The sequence below is a fragment of the Odocoileus virginianus genome, unplaced genomic scaffold (genome assembly GCF_023699985.2).
Source record: "Odocoileus virginianus isolate 20LAN1187 ecotype Illinois unplaced genomic scaffold, Ovbor_1.2 Unplaced_Contig_17, whole genome shotgun sequence".
In the NCBI taxonomy this organism is placed as follows: domain Eukaryota; kingdom Metazoa; phylum Chordata; class Mammalia; order Artiodactyla; family Cervidae; genus Odocoileus; species Odocoileus virginianus.
The window spans coordinates 1-23263 of record NW_027224334.1 but is presented as its reverse complement, the minus strand read 5'-3'; the positions used below and the strand labels follow the sequence as shown (position 1 = coordinate 23263).

Genomic DNA, 23263 nt, shown 5'->3' with positions numbered 1-23263 from the left:
CGGAGGCCGGCGTGGGGTTGTTGCTCAGCAGGCCCAGCCTGGCTGTGGGCCCCAGGCCTCTCCGCCTGGGACTCTGCGCCTGCGCCCGCCCAGCGGCTGCCTGCTCTCCCAGCGCGGCCGCGGTCCAGGCTGCAGCACGCCGCCTGGGTGTCTGGGCGATCCATGGGCTGCAGCGAGGGCCGCGATGACAGATTACGGCGAGGAGCAGCGCAACGAGCTGGAGGCTCTGGAGTCCATCTACCCTGACTCCTTCACAGGTGACTTCCGCGGCCGCAGGCCCGCAGCTACCCGGGGTGGAGTGGGACGGGCCGCCGCCTCCACGGCCCTCGAAATCCCCGGCCAGGATGGAGAAGGGAACAGCCAGGCCGCGTGGCCACCTCGCTCGCCACTCTCTCCTGTAGCTCTTCTCTTGAAGTGATCAGGCGTTTACTAGTGACTCTACGGCTGTTTTCTCTTCTCCGCTAATTCCTTGAAATCTGAAAGTCCGGGCGAGGCTAGCAAGGTCCCTGGAGTGTCAGGCCTGGAATTCAGTCGGGTGCACTTTGGTTTCTGTGTCGCTGCAGTCCATGGGGTCGCAAATAGTCGGACACGACTGAGCGACTGAACTGATCTGAACTAACAGCAGCGTGAGGTTTAGTGAAACACACGAATGAAGGTACTCCAAGTGGGAGTAGTCTTTCCAGAGCCGCAGAAGTGTCAGTTTTCACATTTTAACCATCATTCAGGCTCTTTTCTCATATTTGGTGTTTTAAAGTTTGAGGATTCAGAATTCTCAAAGTTACCCAGGATCAGTTTTGAGAGTTGTTTTGTCCCCGAAGTTTGTCGTTTTTCTCTTCTCTTCTTTTTTATTTTTTAATGTTCTGAGATTCTGCAGATTGCCCAATGAATGAGTTGGCTCAAATTCCAGGTCCACTGTAAGATCACAGGTAGGTAGGCTTGTAGTAGGATATTAGACGTCATGGACGGAGGAGCCTGGAAGGCTGCAGTCCATGGGGTCGCTGAGGGTCCCACAGGACTGAGCGACTTCACTTTCACTTTTCACTTTCAGGCATTGGAGAAGGAAATGTCAACCCACTCCTGTGTTCTTGCCTGGAGAATCCCAGGGACGGGGGAGCCTGGTGGGCTGCCGTCTATGGGGTCGCACAGAGTCGGACACGACTGAAGTGACTTAGCAGCCTGGCTTCCTCTTGCCAGAGGCAAGGTAATGGAGGCTCAGGAAAGGCAAGCGGGTGGCTCTGGGTTGGCCAGCAAGTTAGTAGCAGGACTGGTAATAAGAGTCAGGTTTTGAGAGGTGATCTAATAAAGCCAATATGAGCGTGTATAGCCTAGGTTTGTGGGACTTACCTTCCTTATCCCGTCCTTCACTGACTCAGAATTCAGAGTGTAAGGTCATGTTATTTTAACTCATAAACTCCAGCCCCTCTCCCTTGTCGTTGTTTAGCTTAGTTTTCTTAGCTCTACCCTTTGATCACTGCTTGCAATGGTAGCAAATTTTGTTCTGCTTTGCCAACAGGGCTTTGTCTCTCAGCTCTCCCTGTATACTTCCAGTCCTGTTCATGTTCTCTCTTCAGCAGTACAGCTGTGCTGTGAGGATGTTAAGGGGATGAGTGAAGAGGGGTTTGAGAGTGTCATTAACTGGGTGAGTGTGTATGGAGTCTGGCTCCCTTCTCTATCCTTGCTTATGTATCAATGTCTAAATAAAACAGAATGTAGGGTCAGTTGTTGGACAGACTCTGAATCGTGACGTTTGGTCATTTCTGATACATTGGAAATGGGACAGGCATGAACACAGCATAGGCAGACTTAAGAAAGCACAAGATGTGTTCTTCTCATTTCTTTGGACATTGAGGTATACTCATTAAATATTGTGCTTATAAACATTTGTAAAAGTGATACATTTTAACCCCAAAATAATTGGATGGTTCTTTCACATCGTACTAGGCTCTGATATAGTTGAGTATGTGAAATTCTTGTCAGATGCAAAAGTGCTTGAGAATTCTGAGTCAAGTTAAAAAAAGAAAATTTGTGGATCTTGGACGCCTCAAGTACTCTGCAGTATTAGCTGAGCCCTTCTGTCTCTTAATTCATAGCAGCACCCCTACAGTTGCATTAAATAAGTTAAAATGAGCTGTCCTGATTTATAGTTACTTAGGAACTTTGGTCAACTTCTGTATGAAATCTCAAGGCAAAGGCAAGCGGACTTTGGAGTCATTTATTTCTGTGTTTGGTCTTTTGGAATCTTTTGAGGATTTGCAAGGTATACTATTTTTTATAGCTTTCTTATGTGTTGATGATTTCATACTTTAGTATTTTCATACCTGGTTTAAGAAAGAGAGCTTGTTTGTAATAGTTTGCCAAGGAACAATAATTGGTAGTTTTCAAATCTCATGTTGAATTTCATTGAATATTAGATTTGGTAAATGCTCAATGCTGTTGATGAAATAAGTGTGTGTGTGTGTGTGTGTGTATGTATATATATATATGTGTGTGTGTATATAATTTTTAAAATAAATGATAGAGTGCATCATGGCCCCCTTGTGGAGGCTGAAGAGGCACCATTCATCCAGCTGTAGTCCTAGGCACATAGACCTAACCTGACTTGAGAACTGATTTCCTGGCTATCTGCAGAGAACTTTTGGCCCAATGTTGCCTCTGTCATGAATTATAACAGATCATAATACAGTTTCTTCTTTGTGTCCACTCTGTAACTTGATTGCACACTAATCCAGTCGTCCTAACAACTAGTCTTCTAAAATATACATAGACGCTCCTGATAGCACTTTCTCTTTCAGTTGTGCTTCACTTGACAAGATCCTGCTAAGATAGTTGAATTTGGTTATTTCCATTTCTGTATCAAAGTCTCTGGCTATATATGGGGAGTTTTGTTGGATCAAACTGGTTAGCTTCAGGCTAAACAAAAGTCAGGTTCCCTTAATTCTGTTTGATCTTACAAAGTGGAGTATGTAATCCTCTATTTGCTTGTGTTAGTACCTCTGAGTTAACAGCCATGAGCTTAACAGTTGTAATTGCATTTAGACACCGGGCAGAAGTCATCTTGTGAAAGCAGTTTTTCTAGGACAGTTGTTCTCTAAGACCCATAGGGACTTCCTTTAAAATGGGCTGATCTGTTTTTTTGTGTGAAAACCTGTCATTTGTGCGTCCCTTTAGTGTACCTATCAGCTACTATCTCCATTTTCTCTGCTCTTGACACAATTCTTAGTTTTGTCTAGTTTACCGTCATCTGCCCCTCCACTGGTTCCTTGCACAGTGCCCAACAACTTTATTCTCTCTTTCAAAAGGATTTTGATCCACTCACAGTGCTGGATATCTGGTCTCTTTGTTGTTGTTGTTCAGTTGCTAAGTCATGTCTGACTCTTTGTGACCCCATGGACTGCAGCACACCAGGCCTCCCTGTCCCTCACTATCTCCCGGAGTTTGCCCAAATTCATGTCCATTGAATCAGTGATGCCATTCAACCATCTCATCCTCTGTCACCCTCTTCTCCTTCTGCCCTCAATCTTTCCCAGCCTCAGGGTCTTTTCTAGTTGGTCAGCTCTTCACTTCAGGTGGCCCCTGTATCGGAACTTCAGCTTCAATATCAGTCCTTCCAATGAATATTTGGGGTTGATTTCCTTTAGGATGGACTGGTCTCTTTAGTGAAAGCTAATCCTCAACTTGCCTCAGCTCACAGTACAGTAGTAATGGATTGGAATAGGATTATCACTTCATGAGAACTCAGGAATAATTCATCTTTGCAAGTCCAGTTAAGTAAGTTTCCCTATTTTAGTAACCTCCAAGCTTTGGAATATTATCCCTTTTCATTTTCTGTTTTTTTTTTTTTAAATTAAGTTTAGCTATGACAGAAAACCCCAAATAGCTGGTTTTTAAAAGGTAAAAGTTTATTGCTCTTGCACATAAATGAGACTTGTGTAGCTCTAGTTCAAGATTTCTTCAGGGACCCAGTCTTCTTCCTAGTTCTCTGTCATCCCTAAGATGTAGTCTCATCCTCATGGTGAGGATGGCAGCATTCCTTTTCCAGGCAGTAAGATAGATAAAGGAATGAAGTTGGGGTGGGGGGAGGTCGGGGGGGGGGGAGAAGTAAAAGACAGCAGTTCCTTAAGGAAATTTCCTCAAAAACTATCAAAGGACTTACTTCCTTCTATCCCATTGGCTGTAACTCAGTCATTTGGTGAGACCTAACTGGGAGGAGGCTGGGAATGACAGTTTTTATTCTGAATGGGCAGTACACTCAGTTGAAAATGGTATAACTGGAAGAAGGGGAGAGTGGCTATTGCAGAAATTAGCATTGTTCTCCAAAATCTTTGTTCCTGATTCACCATTTTTTCTTTGTAATGGCAATTTGGTGCAGTGGGTATAAGCTCTCTGTCCTTGGACAAATCATATAACCTCTCTAAGCCTTAGCTTCCTTATCTGTTTAATAAGGAATAATGTAAGTGTGAAAGAGTTAGTCGCTCAGTCATGTCTGACTCTTTGCAGCCCCATGGACTGTATCCCACCAGGCTCCTCTGTCCGTGGAGTTCTCCGGGCAAAACTACTGGAGTGGGTAGCTCTTCTCTTCTCCAGGGGAGCTTCCACCAAGGGGCTTCCCAGATGGCGCAGTGGTAAAGAATCCACCTGCCAGTGTAGGAGATGAAGGAGACTCAGGTTTGATCCCTGGATCGGAAAGATCCCTTGGAGGAGGAAATGGAAACCCACTCCAGTATTCTCTCGTGGAGGATTCATAGACAGGAGCCTGGTGGGCTACAGTCCGCAGGGTCAAAAAGCATTGGACACAGCACTAATACGAGTGTGGATACTTTATAACTGTTAAACAAATACAAGATACTGTTTCCTGGAAATTTGCCATCTTAGTTGCTGCTGCTTCTGATACTTCTTCATAACTCCTCTCTTTATCAACAAACAGTTTTGATTTCTATTTCCTCCAACTGCATGGGGCGATAGTCACAGCTTGGAAATGCCATCTTTAAAATTTTCACCTCTGAAATTCCTCTTTCCATCCATAAACTTTGGAGCCCTTAAGTTCTTTCATTTTCAGGCTTTTACTGAACATGGCTCTCATCACAAATTTTCATGGATTGGTAGTTTCTCAGCTTTTATCTTATTCATCATGGTCAGGCAGTTCAGTGATGTTCTTGCTAGCATTCCCCTGTCCTCATTTACCAAATGGTTTCCTCACTTGCCAGATGTTTACTGTATGTACTGTTAGGAGCTCAGTCTCTTGGGCAAAGACATCAGATAAGTAATTTACAACAGAAGGGATGATTCTTTCATGGAGGTATATATAGAATGCAGCGGGAACTGAGGGAGAGGCGTCTGAGTTGTTTTGGAGAGCTGGGGGGTGATGTGGAGTTACATAAACAAGACTCTGGGAGGCGGCACATGTGAGAGCCATGTGTGCAAAGGACAGGTAGTTCCGTATAGTTAGAAGGTAAAGTGAGAGACACAGAAAATGAGGCCTGACACGTGTGCAGGGGCCCGGCACTAAGCGCCTTGACAGGGCTTTCGGTGTGACCTTACAGGCTCCTTCTCCGGTACCCTCACCCATAGCTCCTCAGACACGTGGCGCACTGGAGGTCCTGCCTTAGACCTGCATCTCTGGGTACTTGGGCTTATCTTGAGGGTTGACCTGTCATGACTGCTTTTCTTTCAATCTCTGGAACTATTTCCTCCTCTTGCTTTTGTTCCCCAAGTTTAGGACTCCTTACACAGCTGATCCTGGCCCTTCTTTCTCTCTCTGCGTTCTCTCTGGTGATTTCATTTAGTCAAATGGCTTTCCCTGTTACCTCTCTGTGGATGATCCCAAATTAAATTCCAGCCCAACTTTGTTCAGTGTCATTTGCCCATTTCTGATTGCATACTTGATATTTTCAGCTGAAAGTACCCTGTGTCCTTCAAATATGTCTGGTCTTTCATTTCTAGTCCTTGTTTTTGTTCATGGTCCTGCCTGCAAATTCAGGTTGTCCCCCATCACCATCTTCAGTTTCTTCCTGTTCCCTGTTTCCATTGTTACCAGCCTAGTTCAGAACCTCATTGACTTTGCTGGGACAGTTTCAGTGGCTCTCTGGTTTCATCCTGCCTCTCGTCTTGTTTTTCTCCTTCTGTTTTATGTACTGTTGCTGGATTTAACTGTTGCTGGATTTAACTTCTGTGTTTAGAAATAGAATTCTGACCTTATTACTACCACTAAAAAAAGCTATCACTATCCACACTAAACTTTCAGCTGTTTATTTTCAACCTGTTTTATTCGCCACATACATCCACCAGTGGAATAATTTCTAATTCCTTGTATGTTCCTTAAGCTCTCTTACCATTATACCCTTGCTGCCATGTTACTCTAACCTGCATTCCTTTTCTCCATCTCTCCTTACAGAGTATGCCTTAATCCACCACCTAGCTCCAATGACTTCCCTGGAATTTCTCAGCTGGATTTATTATTTTCTTTTTAGATGAAATTCTATACAGTTTATTTAGTCCTGCCAGTTACTAGTTGTATAGCTTTGGGCACATAATTTAAAAGCTTTTTTATCCCTGTTTCCACATCTATAAAATTTGAATGATACTGTATTTAATTGATTCTAAGACATCTTAACATTTAAACATCTTTGAAGTCTGAATTTGTCTTACAGTTGACTACATATCATAGTTTATTTGGCAGTTCCTTTTTTCTTTCTTAGTGGTGCATAAAGTAGGGTGCATCATATACTTGATGGCATCTTAAATTTGGTAAAATATGATGATAGTATAAAATCACCATTTTGGTGTGAGAAATAAAGGATTTTGTGTAAATGCATAGAAGAGCACAAGTGCAAAGTAATGCTCAGTAAATGTGAGCTGTTATTGGGTATAGGTTCCCCTAAATTACAGCCTCATTGAAGCCTTATTTCTGTAGTTGCAATGTTTATATTTCATGACATGTAAGTGCTAAAGTTGGTTCTGAAAAAAATGGGGATGAAATACATCTAATATATTTTACACACATTTGTTAGGAAAAAAAGGTAGGGCCAGTCGTATCATAAAAGCTTTACTACTATAATTGCCTTTTAGGGGCTTTTTCAACATAGGCTGGACAGCCCGAGACCTATTAAAATATTCATCCAGTAAGTCTTTTTTCTTTTCTGACAAACCCTCTCTACTAGTCATAGGTGTTCCTCATTGCTTCAGGTACTTCCAAACTTCAATTAGAATGAGGGCATATGTCTTGAAAATTTTATCAATAATGAATATTTATGAGGACTTCAGAAGTTGCTGAGTAGGAAAAGCTGAGTCCTTCTCATGGTGACGTCTTCAGGGAGCCCCTTGTCAGAAAGAGCCTGCTGAGCTGTTAACCTTGATAGGGTAGGGGTTGGTGCTTCCCAGGCCTGGAGTGAAGTGCAGACTTTTGTGGGCTCAGCAGTAGTCAAGGGTGGCTTGAATTTTCCTTCTTTAGTTTTCTGATGGTTTCAAATATGAGTTTTATTTATTATTGTCTTTCTCCTTTTATTGTTTAGATCTTTCATTGAGCCAGAATTTATTGAGTTTCTAGATACTGCCTGGCACTGATCCAACAGTTCTCAGAGTTCTTAGAGTATTCTTGTTGGGGAATAGATCATAAACAGATAAATAGTATCAGATAGACATCAGGCAGTAAAACAGCATATAAAGCTTTCTTGTTTGCATAAATGCTGATTGACATGCCTTGCTTAACAAATTGGAAGTAATTTGATATTTGAATTCATGGATAATTTTGTAATTCCGTGAAAGAACAAAGTTTTTAGAGACAATATGGGAGAAAGAGATATCTAGAAGATACAAACTCTTACAAACTGGTACTTACTGATTGTCATAGAGATTCTGAATTGTGTTTCAAAATATATAAGTATAAAACTTAGTGATAATACTGAGTATTTATGAGTGGGTAGGTTCTGATGAGAAACATCAAACTTGTTTTTTTTTGCCATTTCATTTGGAAATTTTTTAGAATGTGACTTTCCATGTGTGGGTGGAAACTTTGAATTAAAATATAAATTACTTAATTGATAAAACTCCAAGAGAATATCAGGTATTTTTTTCCCAGATTAAAGAAAACCCTAGATTTAAATAGAAATTGATGGATGTTTTATCATCTGAACTGTTACTATTAAGTCTGTATTGTGGAAATGGGAATACAGGCTAGGGATCAGTTTCTAGAACTGGGAATTGGTATTTTGCTAATAAGGAAAAGCTTGTGCCTTATGTTAATAACTTAACCTCTGTGTATATTTTCTTGCAGTATTATCAGAAAATCCACCCAGCTTCACCATTACTGTGACATCTGAGGCTGGAGAAAATGATGAAAGTAAGTCTACTCAAAAATACTTTTGGGTTTTCTACACTTCTCTCAGGAATTTTATTCATTCCACAGCCATTTAGCAGGCCATTGGATGTTATGGAGTTGCTAAGGTGCTGTTAAGAATTTAGTATGATTGTTAACATGTTTCTAACTAGTATTTCCCATATAATAGTGACTTCTGGAGAAACAGAGGAAATCAAGGAGATTTTCTGGCAGAAAAAGCTTAATTTTTAAAAGTGAAACAGAAATGTTAACAATATAGCAGGTAGAGAAAGGGGAGGAAATTTTTGTCAATAAGACTTCACACACATAATGTAGTGGTTGTGTGGTTTTCCATGGCATGCCATTGACTTTTTTCCTCTTTGGATATTTAGATTGCTTACTAGACATTTGTTGTTATAAACTGGGCTGGATAAATACCTACCTGCATTTTCCCTCTGTCTTTTTAGATTGGATAGTGTACTGTTATTTAAATATGTGTATACATAAAGCCAGATAAAAAGCAATATTATATAACTGTCAAACTAAGACAAATATACAAATTGAAATAAGGGAGTTATAAAACTAATAAAATTAAATTAATTTGGCACATGTTGGGGGAGGCGTATCTTAAGTTTATTTCTGCTTTGGTCAAGTTCAATTAATATTGTAATTTGATAAAAATGTTATGTAAGTTGGCATTAACCCCAAGAATTTTTTTTTTCTCCTGTTAAGCTAGTCAACTAAAATTCTGTCATGAGTAGTCAGTTACACCAATTTTAGTGGTATCACTTGATAATTCTAAATCTGTCTTATAGAATTGAAAATGAGGTTAATACTGATATTACTGAAATCTGAAATAAAGAGATACTGGATACAGTTATTAACATATTTATATAGATGGATTTTATTTATATATATAAAGTCAATTACACATGAGGAGCCTGTGACATTTTGTTTAAAAGACTATATGCATAGAGAGATAAAGTATCCTTTTAATAGTACTTTTAAGATACTTTAAAGATACCAAAATGGTAACAGTAATCTCTTTCTGAGGATGGAATCATTATTGATTTTTTTTTTCCTTTAATATGTTGCTAAATTTTATGTAATGAATTTCTGTTACATCGTATAGTGGAATCAATAAATTAAAAAAAAAAAAGAAAACTTGTGCTAGCAATAAAATTTAGAAATGTGTTAATTAAAAAAAGAAAGAAAAGTGCCAAAAGACACTCTATATTTCTTACCTAACGTTCTATCTTATATCTGTTGATTCATAAAATTCTTTGTTGATATCATACACAAAAATACCAAGCGAGCAGATTTTGACCGTTTGTTTTTTTTTTTCCCATTCCCATGGAGAGAAATCTAGATCTTAGTTTAAATCATCAAAAGCAGGAGGTTTTAGTAATTAAAATATGAGTTACAGGAAAGGCAAAATGGAGACAAAGGGTCATGTTGACAAATAGGTTTTAACAAAAAATATTTAGCACTACTGCTCAGTTTTAGATTGCCTGGCAAAATTGAGAATTCATCAGACTAGGTTGCAGAGAGATACTTCACACTTAGGTGCCTTTAAGAATGTCACGCCTATACCAATGTCATATCTGTGAGCTGGCACAGGCCAAAGACTTGGGGGGAATGTGTCAGTGAGTCAGGTTAAAAGTTTCGCAGACAGCCTCTCAAACTGTCCAGTCTACAGCTGTGTCCTCTAGCAACGCCGTGGCAATGATCTGCTGGCATTGTGCCGATAGCAGTGTGGACTGTGCAGCCAAAGTCAGAGCTTCTGCGCCGGGCGCCGGCTCTGGGAGAGGCCTGGAAATGAGCCTGCGTTGGCACTCTTTCCGTGTGTCGTATTCACTGCCTTTTGCTCATCTTAAGGAGGGTTTCAAAAGCAGTGTCTTCTTCATCCTCTTTCTCTGACATGCAGTAAGATAAAATACCCATAAGTAGCAAATGTATTTCCTGTGTTAGATGTGATCTTTGGTATTCCTGTGATTTGTTTTTACCTATACTTGTGGTACAAGTTGTATATGTTAATGATTATCTGGTCTCATAGTAACCCTGTTTTCCTTTTGTAGGAGAATCTTTTGTGCTACTTTTCATTGACACAATGTAAATTAATTACTAATTCAACAAAGATTCTGACCTCTCTCTACATATTAAGGTATTTGTATTAATATCTTCTCTTATGTCTTTAGCTGTCCAGACAACCCTCAAGTTTACATACAGTGAAAAATACCCAGATGAAGCTCCCCTTTATGAAATATTCGCCCAGTTAAATCTAGAAGATAATGATGTAGCAGACATTTTAAAATTATTAGCATTACAGGTAAGGAAATAACACGTTTTGTAATGGCATTATTTTATTGGCCTTAAATATTATATATTAATCTTGAGTCAGAAAATTAAATATATATAATGAGTGTACTGAACAAGCAGAATTCATGATGTATGTGTATACACACACACACACACACACACACACACACACATATTCAGAAAGCATCTTTATTATTGTTCCCTCCTGTACCTTTAAAGGGAGAAGGAAATGGCAACCTACTCCAGTGTTCTTGTCTGGAGAATCCCAGGGACGGAGGAACCTGGTAGGCTGTCGTCTATGGGGTCGCACAGAGTTGGACATGACTGAAGCAACTTAGCAGCAGCAGCAGCAGTACCTTTAAAATTTGAATAAGAGAAGTTCTCCCTATACCCTTGTTTGAAACTCAGCCCAGTGACTTTTAGGTGATAAAAAGCCCTGTGACTTTTAGGTGATAAAAAGTTCAATTAGGTACAGTAAGTTATAACACAATCATAATTTGGTTTTCAGAATGTCTAGTCCCATGCACACTTAAAAAATCCTAACTTAAAAAAAAGTAAAACTCCTAAGCCCTGTGATCTGTTGCAGTCTAGTTAACCTGAAATTTGGTGAGAGGAGTGGTGATTGATTTTTTTTTTTCCTATCTCTCTTGCTCCCTAAACTTATGAACAGCAATAATGGTTCATGACCCTTCCAAGAGCAGGTGTTTACCTGGAAGAAAAAATGGGTATTGGAAAGTTCTTACCTGGCTAGTTCTCAAATGGTTCGGGCTAGTCACAGTCTAGGTTGGTGGATATTTAAAGCTCTGTTTTACTTGGGTAGAGTTTTCATAGATTCTTCACAGGAGAGAGTAGGGAGGGCAAATAAAATCTTACTCCACCATCTTAAAAGCAGAAGTCCTAGTTTTGTTTGTTTTTCTAAGAAGAACTGACAGGCAGAAAAAGAAGTAAAAGGAATCCAGATAGGAAAAGAAGAAGTGAAACTCTCGCTGTTTGCAGATGACATGATCCTCTACATAGAAAACCCTGAAGACTCTACCAGAAAATTACTAGAGCTAATCAACGAATACAGTCAAGTTGCAGGATATAAAATTAACACACAGAAATCTCTTGCATTCCTATACACTTGTTTAACAATGAGAAAACAGAAAGAGAAATTAAGGAAACAATACCATTCACCATTGCAACAAAAAGAATAAAATACTTAGGAGTATATCTACCTAAAGAAACAAAAGACCTATACATAGAAAACTATAAAACACTGATGAAAGAAATCAAAGAGGACACAAGCAGATGGAGAAATATACCGTGTTCATGGATTGGAAGAATCAATATTGTCAAAATGGCTATACTACCCAAAGTAATCTATAGATTCAATGCAATCCCTATCAAACTACCAATGGTATTTTTCACAGAACTAGAACAAATAATTTCACAATTTGTATGGAAATACAAAAAACCTCGAATAGCCAAAGTAATCCTGAGAAAGAAGAATGGAACTGGAGGAATCAATCTGCCTGACTTCAGACTCTACTACAAAGCCACAGTCATCAAGACAGTATGGTACTGGCACAAAGACAGAAATATAGATCAATGGAACAGAATAGAAAGCCCAGAGATAAATCCACGAACCTATGGTCACCTTATCTTCGACAAAGGAGGCAAGGATATACAATGGAAAAAAGATAACCTCTTTAACAAGTGGTGCTGGGAAAACTGGTCAACCACCTGTAAAAGAATGAAACTAGAACACTTTCTAACACCATACACAAAAATAAACTCAAAATGGATTAAAGATCTAAATGTAAGACCAGAAACTATCAAACTCCTAGAGGAGAACATAGGCAAAACACTCTCCGACATAAATCACAGCAGGATCCTCTATGACCCACATCCCAGAATTTCAGAAATAAAAGCAAAAATAAACAAATGGGACCTAATGAAACTTAAAAGCTTTTGCACAACAAAGGAAACTATAAGCAAGGTGAAAAGACAGCCCTCAGATTGGGAGAAAATAATAGCAAACGAAGCAACAGACAAAGGATTAATCTCAAAAATATACAAGCAACTCCTCCAGCTCAACTCCAGAAAAATAAATGACCCAATCAAAAAATGGGCCAAAGAACTCAACAGACATTTCTCCAAGGAAGACATACAGATGGCTAACAAACACATGAAAAGATGCTCAACATCACTCATTATCAGAGAAATGCAAATCAAAACCACAATGAGGTACCATTATACGCCAGTCAGGATGGCTGCTATCCAAAAGTCTACAAGCAATAAATGCTGGAGAGGGTGTGGAGAAAAGGGAACCCTCTTACACTGTTGGTGGGAATGCAAATTAGTACAGCCACTATGGAAAACAGTGTGGAGATTTCTTAAAAAGCTGGAAATAGAACTGCCATATGACCCAGCAATCCCACTTCTGGGCATACACACCAAGGAAACCAGATCTGAAAGAGCCACATGCACCCCAATGTTCATCGCAGCACTGTTTATAATAGCCAGGACATGGAAGCAACCCAGATGCCCATCAGCAGACGAATGGATGAGGAAGCTGTGGTACATATACACCATGGAATATTACTCAGCCATTAAAAAGAATTCACTTGAATCAGTTCTAATGAGATGGATGAAACTGGAGCCCATTATACAGAGCGAAGTAAGCCAGAAAGATAAAGACCATTACAGTATACTAACACATATATATGGACTTTAGAAAGATGGTAACGATAACCCTATATGCAAAACAGAAAAAGAGACTCAGATGTATGGAACAGACTTGTGGACTCTGGGAGAAGGCGAGGGTGGGATGTTTCAGGAGAACAGCATTGAAACATGTATATTATCTAGGGTGAAACAGATCACCAGCCTTGGTTGGGTGCATGAGACAAGTGCTCGGGCCTGGTGCACTGGGAAGACCCAGAGGGATTGGGTGGAGAGGGAGGTGGGAGGGGGGACCGGGATGGGGAGTACATGTAAATCCATGGCTAATTCATATCAATGTATAACAAAAACTACTGTAATGATGTAAAGTAATTAGCCTCCAACTAATAAAAATTAAAAAAAAAAAAAAAAAAAGAAGAACTGACAGAAAATGTCTCCACTGTAAATATGACTAGTATATTTCAAGAACTGTGGGTGCTCTCACTGTTGACATTTTAAAAATATCTGGAGCTGTTAGAGAATGGGGAGTGAAAGAAGATATATCAAACATTAATTTATGCTGATTCTAGGTTCTGTTCACTTCATTACCCAGTGTGAAGTCATATTATTTCTATATCATTTAGTTTAAAGTACTTCATTTGGAAACATTGTAGAAAGCCTGGAACAATACACTGTATTTAGTCACTCATGTATTAATATAAGTTTCTTGATTTGAGTGATTTTTGTTAATATGCATTTTATATTTTATTTATATTCAAAATCCTTTCTTTCAAAAATGAAGTTTTGATTTCTGATACTTACCTGAGATCAGAGGTACTAAGGGCATATTTGTATCTTTTTTCTTAGTTGTATTAGTTTTTAGTTATCAAAATAATTTATATTACAAACAAACTCAGAAAATACAGAAAACAATGAAGAAGAAAATAAAGATTATTCTTAATCTCATTAGTCAGGTATAACTGCTTATTGACACTTGGTGTCAATTCAGAAAACTTTTTCCTACAGCATTTAGCAGTATCTAGCATGTTATCATCATTTTAGTTCTTTGGGGATATTTTGAGAGCTGTGACACTAACCTGAATTTTGAAGGCAAAATGATTTTCTAACATAATAACAATGTAGACACTTTTCTGATTTATCTTTATGTATCTTTTTTCTTTCTTCTTGTAATGATTTAAAGCTAAAATGATGACTATATGCTGGAGAACTGTGTTAGCTACTGTAGAAAAAGGTTTTCTGAATTCTACCTACATATATGATTACTACATAGAATTTATTGAAATACCTATTTTCAGTTGAATATAACAAGTTATAAGACTTTTAAAATTTAAGATGTTGTATATGGGCTTCCCTGGTGGATCAGCTGGTAAAGAATCTGCCTGCAATGTGGGAGACCTGGGTTGGGAAGATTCCCTGGAGAAAGGAAAGGCTACCCACTCCAGTATTCTTGCCTGGAGAATTCCACGGACTGTATAGTCCATGGGGTCACAAAGAGTCAGACACAACTGAGTGACTTTCACTTCACTTTACTTTATATGTATACACACAAACACACACACACATCAGTTCAGTTCAATTGCTCAGTTGTGTCTGACTCTTCGCGACCCTATGGACTGCAGCACGCCAGGCTTCCCTGTTCATCAGCAACTCCCAGAGCTTGCTCAAACTCATGTCCATTGAGTTGGTCATGCCATCCAACCATCTCATCCTCTGTCGTAAATGATCCAAGAGTCTGAACTGATGATGTAACTGAATTAGTGATCATATTATAAATGCATGAGTGCAGTGATTATGCTAAAACACCTCCCCCCCACCACTGGTTAGTTGTTTTTATTTTTCTGACTACAATCTTTTTTTTTTCTTTTTTGGTTACATAGGCAGAAGAAAACCTTGGTATGGTGATGATCTTCACCTTAGTGACAGCTGTGCAAGAGAAATTAAATGAAATAGTAGATCAAATAAAAACTAGAAGAGAAGAAGAAAAGAAACAAAAAGAAAGAGAAGCGGAAGAAGCCGAGAAGGTACCTTTAAAGTTGCCTTTTCTCTCATTATTCTTTAACTCTGCCATTTGGGGTGTTTTTGTTTTGGGAATTTCAGTAATTTGAGAGGAAATTGCAAAAATAAGCACAAGTGACATTTAATAAAGCTTTGCTAAGTAAAATTTTACAAGGTCCCTCATTTACTTGGTGGGCATCACACAATAATGATCAATCAGTTGGTTAAAGGTTAATAAAGTGCATGCAGGTAAAGTCAAGAAATATAAATTATTTCACTTACAGTGTAAAGGTTAGAATTATACAGCTCCTGCGAGAATAATTTAAATATTTACTGAATTTAAGAAAACCTTAGATTCTAAAATGAAGTAAAAAAGGTAAGCAGGGATGTTAGTGTTATAAATTGATGTATATTTAAACATATTAATGTTGACAATAGCAACTTTCTTCTTAATTGTGAATAACAATGGGAACACCTCACATATTATCCTTGGTTTTTTGCAATAATATAAAAACAGACTTTTCTAGAGTAAACTGCCAAAACCAATGAGAGTAGCCAGTGCAGATAGAAATCAGACTAAATATTATGGACTTGAAACCATTATTCTCTTTGATTTCTCTCAGTGGCTATGTTCATTAGTCTAGAAATTCATTAGGCTTTATTTTCTGTTGTTTCATTTATCTGGTGATGTGTTTTTTCTTTCCTAAGCAATTATTCCATGGTACTCCTGTTACAATTGAGAATTTCTTAAATTGGAAGGCCAAGTTTGATGCAGAACTCTTGGAAATTAAAAAGAAACGGATGAAGGGAGAAGAGCAAGCAGGAAAAAATAAAATAAGTGGTATGACACCACCTCCCACCCAATATCCTGTTCCCTTTAAGCCCTCCTATATTACTTCTTATATAGTAAGAGGATCGTTTGGATAGATATCTGTAAGAAAATAATTGTTATCTCCATATGATGATGTTTCTTCACACGTAATTATCATTAATTTTTATGGCTTATCTTTCATCTATTGAAATGGATAGATCTTCAGATATAGCTGCCAAGACTTAGGATCACAAGACTTAAGAGTGGTGGAATCAAACCCATTTGTTTTTCTGGGACTAAGCTTTTATTTGTTCCATTTTAATGCCAGTACATTTCATATGCCTCTTAGCTACTTACTGAGTTCATACAATTTATTGAAATTCACAGAAAAATGGTTTTTCAGATTTTTTTATATCTAACTTTTTAAAATTATTATACCTTTTAAAGGGTTGTAGGGAAGATGGAGAAAAACTATGCCATTCTAATTAAATATGTTTATTTCTCTTAGGGAGACAGTTATTTGAAACAGATCATAATCTTGACACATCTGATATCCAGTTCTTGGAAGATGGTAAGATAATACTAGAATTCCATATGTACATAATGTGCTATTTTCAATATTAAACCATGAAAATCATAGTGATAACTTAATGTAAATTTGTCCTCCCAAGGCTCTAAAGAAACACACTTTGAAGAATAAATTCTGATGTTTGATCAGGTTATACATTAAACTGTGGCAGTGTATTTTTGAAAAGTTTTGTGATAAGAAAAATCAAAGATAGCAATAGGTAAACAACATAGTCACTTTTACCTGTAACACTTGGTAAACCAGGTCACTGTGACTCAGATCACCTGTTTTCCTCAAAGTTACAGTATCACAAATCTACAGGAGCTGTAACCCATGGTCTGTCACGGAGCTTTATAAAGACTGCAAACCTGGAACTAACCGAAAGTCTTATATTTCACACCAGTCTTACTGTCTTTGGAACATCTAGTCCCTTGTGCTTTCCTTCTCTTTTTTATCCTAACCCTTATCCTCTTGCTGTCTTCATCTACTCATTTCCATCCATCCACAAATATTTACTGCATCCCTGCTCTCAGCTTGGCACTGACCTGGGCACTGAGCCAGAGAACACTTCAGATAAGTCCCTTGCCCTCATGGAGCTTGAGGCCACTGAGTGTCTCTGAGATGTAGAGCTCCTTACTCAGTCACCCTCTAGTAGCTCCCTGAGGTCTGTATCCATCATCCTTCTGTCATGCCCATCGTGCCTGCTGGGATCCTCTGGCCTTTTGATTGTATTCCTGGGCTACCTTTTGGAGAAGGGAAGAAGGTTAAGTATCAAATGTCTTTTTAAAAGTTTTACTCTCTTTACTCATTTTTGACTCTCTTTCCTGTTTGGTGGATCAAGTGTCTCTTTATAGCCAAAAACTTACCAAAAGTGCTCTGTTGATTCTGCCTCTGAAATGTCTTTTAGACTCTTTCCTCGTGATTTGAAAATTTGTTATTTTTCAGCTGGACTTTAGTAGTAGCTTCATTGTTTCCCTTCCTCAGTCTCTTCCTCCTACTGCCCTTCCCTACTTTGTAGCTACCACCTCTGAGACAGAATTTCTAAAACCCATGTTTAATCATGCCATTTCTTCCCTTAAAATCCTCTGGTGCTTCTCTGCTGCTTAGAGGAAGGGGTTGACCTACTTTGGTCCTTCAATTTGGCCTTCATCTGTGTTATTTTTGGATGTTTTTCTTCATGAATCTTGTGTTCCAATTAAAAGGATTCAAGGTCTTAATTTTTTTCTCTGCTTTTGCATAATGTTCTACCTAGAATTGCTTCATCCTGGCTCCTTTTCTTCTGGGTAGTTTCAAATTTATCATGAAGATATTTCAGATGTCATCTGCTCTGTGAAGGCTCCACTGCTTCCTCTCCCAGGCCTAGTCAATGACCCTTTGGCCTGAGCATACCAAATTGTATTTTATTACTGAACTGCTCTTAGGCTTCATGAAGCAGGCTTTCTTCTCACTGAGTTGAATGTCAGTGGACTAGAGTCTGAGAGGGAAGGAAGGTGAACAACGTTTGGTGATTTAAGAGTACTGTAATATCCTACTTCTGTGTACTACAGACAGACTGAAGAATGAAGTTATTTCATGCAAAACCTGGGTATTGCTTCTGGTAGGGCTTAGACATTTGGAATCTTGGAAAGGCATGCCACTGGTTACAGGGGAGCTGGATGAGAGCGAAGAGCAAAATAAATTTGTCAGCTGATTATGTGTATAGTTGAGCTTTAATGATGTACAAACATATCTCCAGTATGGAAAGAGATGAACTCTTGGTACAAGTCTCCTGGTCAGTGATAATCAACTTTGTATCATGGTCGTCTCCAGCTTACAACATGCCGGATCATAAATAATTCATTCTAAGAAGGCCTATTTGGTAGTTGGATCTTTTTAGACTATGAACTGGAAGCCTGAAGATGTTCTCTGTTGACCAGTGCAGATCATCGCTGCTCTGATTTGCAGTACTAGTTCAGGATTTCATCACATGCACTACAGATGCATGTCTAAGAAGTCTCTTTGGTCCTGCCAGTGGGTTGTATCTTTTATTTCTGAGTATAGGAATGAAGGGGAAATCTTCTGTCTTTTACAGCTGGAAACAATGTGGAGGTAGATAAGTCTTTGTTCCAGGAAATGGATGACTTGGAGCTGGAGGACGATGAAGATGATCCAGACTACAATCCTGCTGACCGGGAGAGTGACTTGACCGACTGATGGACTATTCCCGTCTGCAGAGAGGCTTGACTGCCACAGCATCTGTGGCTATGCTGAGAGGGTGTTGATTTTCCTTTCTTTTTTCTAAGAAAAAAATAATTTTCAGGAGAATATTCTTCTGATGGCTTTCATCATTGAACTTAATAAATTGATCTTAAAAATTTCAAATATTAAAATGTTCACTTCCTCTTATTGGTGGGAAGAAGGTCACATGTTTATAAAGCCATTTAGTGTTGGAAAGAGATCCTGCCGAAAACACCCAGGCTGGAAGATGTGCCACTGCTCAACACAAGTGTGGGTTTATGTACAAGAAACTGGAGTAGGAATTTTTGTGTGGAGACAGTGGTGACTTTCAAACCCTAAGGGTTTTCATTCATGTAAAATATTAGAAGACTCAGTGAGCAGGGCATGAAACCTGAATTCTAGCCTTCAGACATGATAAATTTAAGTCTTAAAACCAGAACCTCATATAACAGGAGTAAAATGGACTTTAGTCCTATAATAGTACCTGAATCAGAATCATCTTTGGAGTTATGGAAAAGTGCACTCCTAGAGCATTCTCAGTGAAGCTTAACGAACACTGAGCCTCAGTCTGAGCCTTATGAGAGATCTCATGCCAGAGATACAGTGATTGTGACTCACACTCCTGATGAAGAAACGCTGTCCTACAGTTGTCAAGCCTATAAATTGTGACGTTTCCAACTTTTCTAGCTGACCAGTCTGAAGGGATCTGAATTCATGGGATTGTTCACTGCACGCATTCACATTCATGCACACGAGACCTCCATGATAACACGGAATGATTGACTCAGGGGCTCTGGGTAGGAGAGCCAGGCTTCAGGCAAGTTACCCAGTCTCTGCAGTTTTGGAGTGTTGAATCTTAACCCCAACAGGAAAGCAGTTGTGCTATTACAAATGGCTGGCTGTGTTCAAAAGTACAAGAACGTATACCCACAGAGCGGCAGTATCCATGTTTATTTTTAAAGCAGTAATATTCAGTATTTCTATGCAAAGAGAAGTCCAAAAGTTTGTTATGTGAGATTTTGCTTTTCCTAAGGTGAAATCCTTTCTGTAGCTAATCAATTGCCTAAGAACCTGAAAGAGTGGTTCGATTAAGGTTAAGAAAAGCAGTGGTGAGCCGTGTAGCATGAGGTCAATAAAGATTTGACCCTGAAGTGTAAAGAATGATTACACTTGCCCCTCATTTAAGTCTATGTTTTATACATTTTCTATAGGCTTCCCTGAGAGCTCAGTGGATCGCCTGCAATGCAGGAGACCTGGGTTTGATCCCTGGGTTGGGAAGATTCTCTGGAGAAGGGAAAGGCTGCCCACTCCAGTATTCTGACCTAGAGAGCTCCGTGGACTGTATAGTCTGTGGGGTCACAAAGAGTTGGACACGACTGAGCAGCTTTCACTTGCACTTTTGTGCCATGCAGTCAAATGCGCCCTGACAGGTACCCTGGCTTGGGGGCCAGAGACAGGCAGCGGAGGAGAAGCAAAGAGAAGAGAGCTTGCAGCAGGGTCTAGAACAAAAGAATGGGCCACAGGGACCCCACGACTGGAAAGCATTTCCCATCTTTTGCCCACCCAGCCTCCACCCAGGGACCTCCACACATCTCCTGCACAGGGCTGTCAGTCTTTTTCACAAACATTCGGCGAGGATGCATCTCCCAGAGTGGTCAGCAGTGCCCTGAGGATCACCCACAAGAACTAATACTTCCCCTTGAGCAGAAACAAGCTCACACACGTTGAGACACGCTGGTTACATGTATAGCATGGAAGCAGATTTTTTTATGCTCTACAGGGTGGATCCAACTGCAGCTCCTCCTTATCTTGCTCCAGATTGCCCTGACCTTCGAGGCACCTCTGAAAGGTGTTCCCAGCATAGCGGGGTCTGTCACCAAGGCCTCTTTGGTAGCAAACTAGTTGCCAGGAACCTGGACTTAGTGCTTCCTAACTTCATTCTTTGGGTTCAGGCTGCCTGGTGCTCCGTGGACTTGCTTCTGCTGTTTCATGTGCTCATCTGTGTGGACCGCGATCTGCCTCCTGACACCACCTCTTGTATCTGGAAGCAGACCTCAGATGGCCTCGTGGTTGTCTTCCCGCCTGGGTAAACAGACACAGGCCAGATGGCTGTGATCCTCAGCCCCTTCCAGAAGACTGATCAACACAGAGATGGGTCATCTAAAGGTCGTTTTCCCAATTTGCCAAATCTTCCACTCTTGAAGATGATACAGTTCAGAAGTTAGGCAGTTCAGGCTGGGAGAAGGGTGGGTGGGTCGGTGGCAAAGCTGAATGGTTTCTAAGGGAGGGGATTTGGCCAAGTGAAGATGGGAAGAGCAATAATGGGGAGAAGGGGAAATGAAACATGCTTTAGGGGAAACTGATATGACATCTGGGGCCCAGCTGCGAATGGGTCCCACAGGAGGCTAGGAAGGAAGTCAGATGGTCTGGAGGTGCCTCCAGGCTCCCCATTCATGGCTGTTAGGTCTGGGCAGGTCTTAGGTCCCTCATTCACAAGACAGGGATCACAACATGCCTCCCTCATAGGGGCACTGAGAGAAGTAAATGAAATCATAGAAGTCAAGCATTTAGAACAGTGCCGGCCAATAAATGTCACTTTCATCATTATTCTCATATATTGAGATACAATATCGTTTCTAACCCACCTAATGTTTTTATTGTATTTTTAAAATGAAAATTGTACATATTTAAAAAGTACACCATGATGATTTGATATACATACACATATAGCTAAAGGAAATTGTAGTATAAATTATGTAGTGGAGTATTACTCATCCTTAAAAAGGAAAGATATCCTGCCACTTGCCACAACATGGATGGACCTGGAGGACATTATGCCACTGAGACAAACCAGACACAGAAAGAAACAAAACAAAACAAAACATACAGCTCATACTCATTATATATGGAATCTCAGAAAGTCATATCCAACCTAATTTTTGGGATTATGTGAAGAAGCTTAAATACTATTGACTGGATAATGGAATATTTCTTTCTATCTCTTATTATGATTCATATCTTACTGGTCAAAATAAATTTGCTATGGCAACACCACCCTAGTCCCTTATAGTTTTTCTTCCTTTCGCTCTTTCTAAATTTCTGGTGCCGACACTTGCCTGTTACTTTCCACTTCTCATGGATGTGGAATTTAAAATTGTGCCCTTTTAAACTGTAACATGTAAATTTATGTAACATGTAACATGTTTATGTAAAACATGTAACATCAAAATTATAGCAAATAAAAACAACATGGAATATTTAATAACCTTTTGTAAGAGTCATTAAATTATAAAAATAATATCATCTATAGTAAATAGGTACCCAATGCACAACAGGTATATTGGCTCTCCGAGCATACAGTGCAGTGAGGCACTTGTGTGCTGAGTCGTGTCTGACTCTTTGCAACCCCAAGGACTATAGCCTGCCAGGCTCCTCTGTCCATGGGATTCTCCAGCAAGAATACTGGAACAGGTTACCATTTCCTTCTCCAAGGGACCTTCCTGATGCAGGGATTGAACCCATGTTTCTTGAGTCTCCTGGATTGCAGATTCTTTATCACTGCAACACCTGAAAAGTCCTCTGTAGTAAAGGATATCGGATTTGGCAGAAATTATTAAAATTTACATGGCTTCCATAGTAGCTCAGCTGGTAAAGAATCTTCCTGCAATGCAGGAGACCTTGGTTCGATTCCTGGATCGGGAAGATTCCTTGGAGAAGGGATCGGCTACCCACCTCAATATTCTTAGACTTCCCTGGTGGCTCAGATGGTAAAGAATCCACCTGCAATGTGGGAGACCTGGGTTTGATCCCTGAGTTGGGAAGATCCCTGGAGAAGGGAACGGCTACCCACTCCAGTATTCTGACCTGGAGAATTCCATGGACAGAGGAGCCTGGTGGGATACTGTCCATGTGGTCATGAAGAGATGGATATGATTGAGCAGCTTTCACTTTTTCAACTTCACTTTCATTAAAATTTACAGATTAACCTTAAATTTCTTTTTTTATGTTATCTTTCAGTTATGGGACCATTATTTTTCAAATGTAACTTATTTAATAACTTCAAGACCAGTGTAAGTTTTTATTTTTCTTACTGCTATTCATTGACTTTCCCTGAGCTGTTAGTGGGCACTGAAATGCCTAAAATATGTAAAGGAAAAAAAGAAGTAGAAAAAAAGAGACCCAGAAGTGAATGAGCAAAGAGATCTGAAATAATCAGGAGCTGGATGCAGTATTATATATTATTTTCTATAAGTGGATTTTAGAAATACTTAAAACCTGAAGAGGCACCATAAATAAAAATGTATAAATTGAAGTCTACATTTATTTGATAGCTATTTCAGTTTTCTTTTTTCCTATAAAGAGAATTTCTCTGTTC

The 23263-nt window shown here is 39.4% G+C and overlaps 1 protein-coding gene across 1 annotated transcript; it reads left to right on the top strand.

The window, feature by feature from the left end:
* Positions 1-176: 176 nt before the first annotated feature.
* On the top strand, positions 177-19032 carry RWDD1 (RWD domain containing 1). Its single transcript, XM_020894399.2, has 7 exons — positions 177-257; positions 8270-8335; positions 10510-10640; positions 15175-15318; positions 16001-16133; positions 16612-16674; positions 18743-19032. The coding sequence occupies exons 1-7, from the start codon at positions 185-187 to the stop codon at positions 18862-18864; spliced, it is 732 nt and encodes a 243-aa protein (XP_020750058.2). The 5' UTR covers positions 177-184; the 3' UTR covers positions 18865-19032.
* Positions 19033-23263: the final 4231 nt, after the last annotated feature.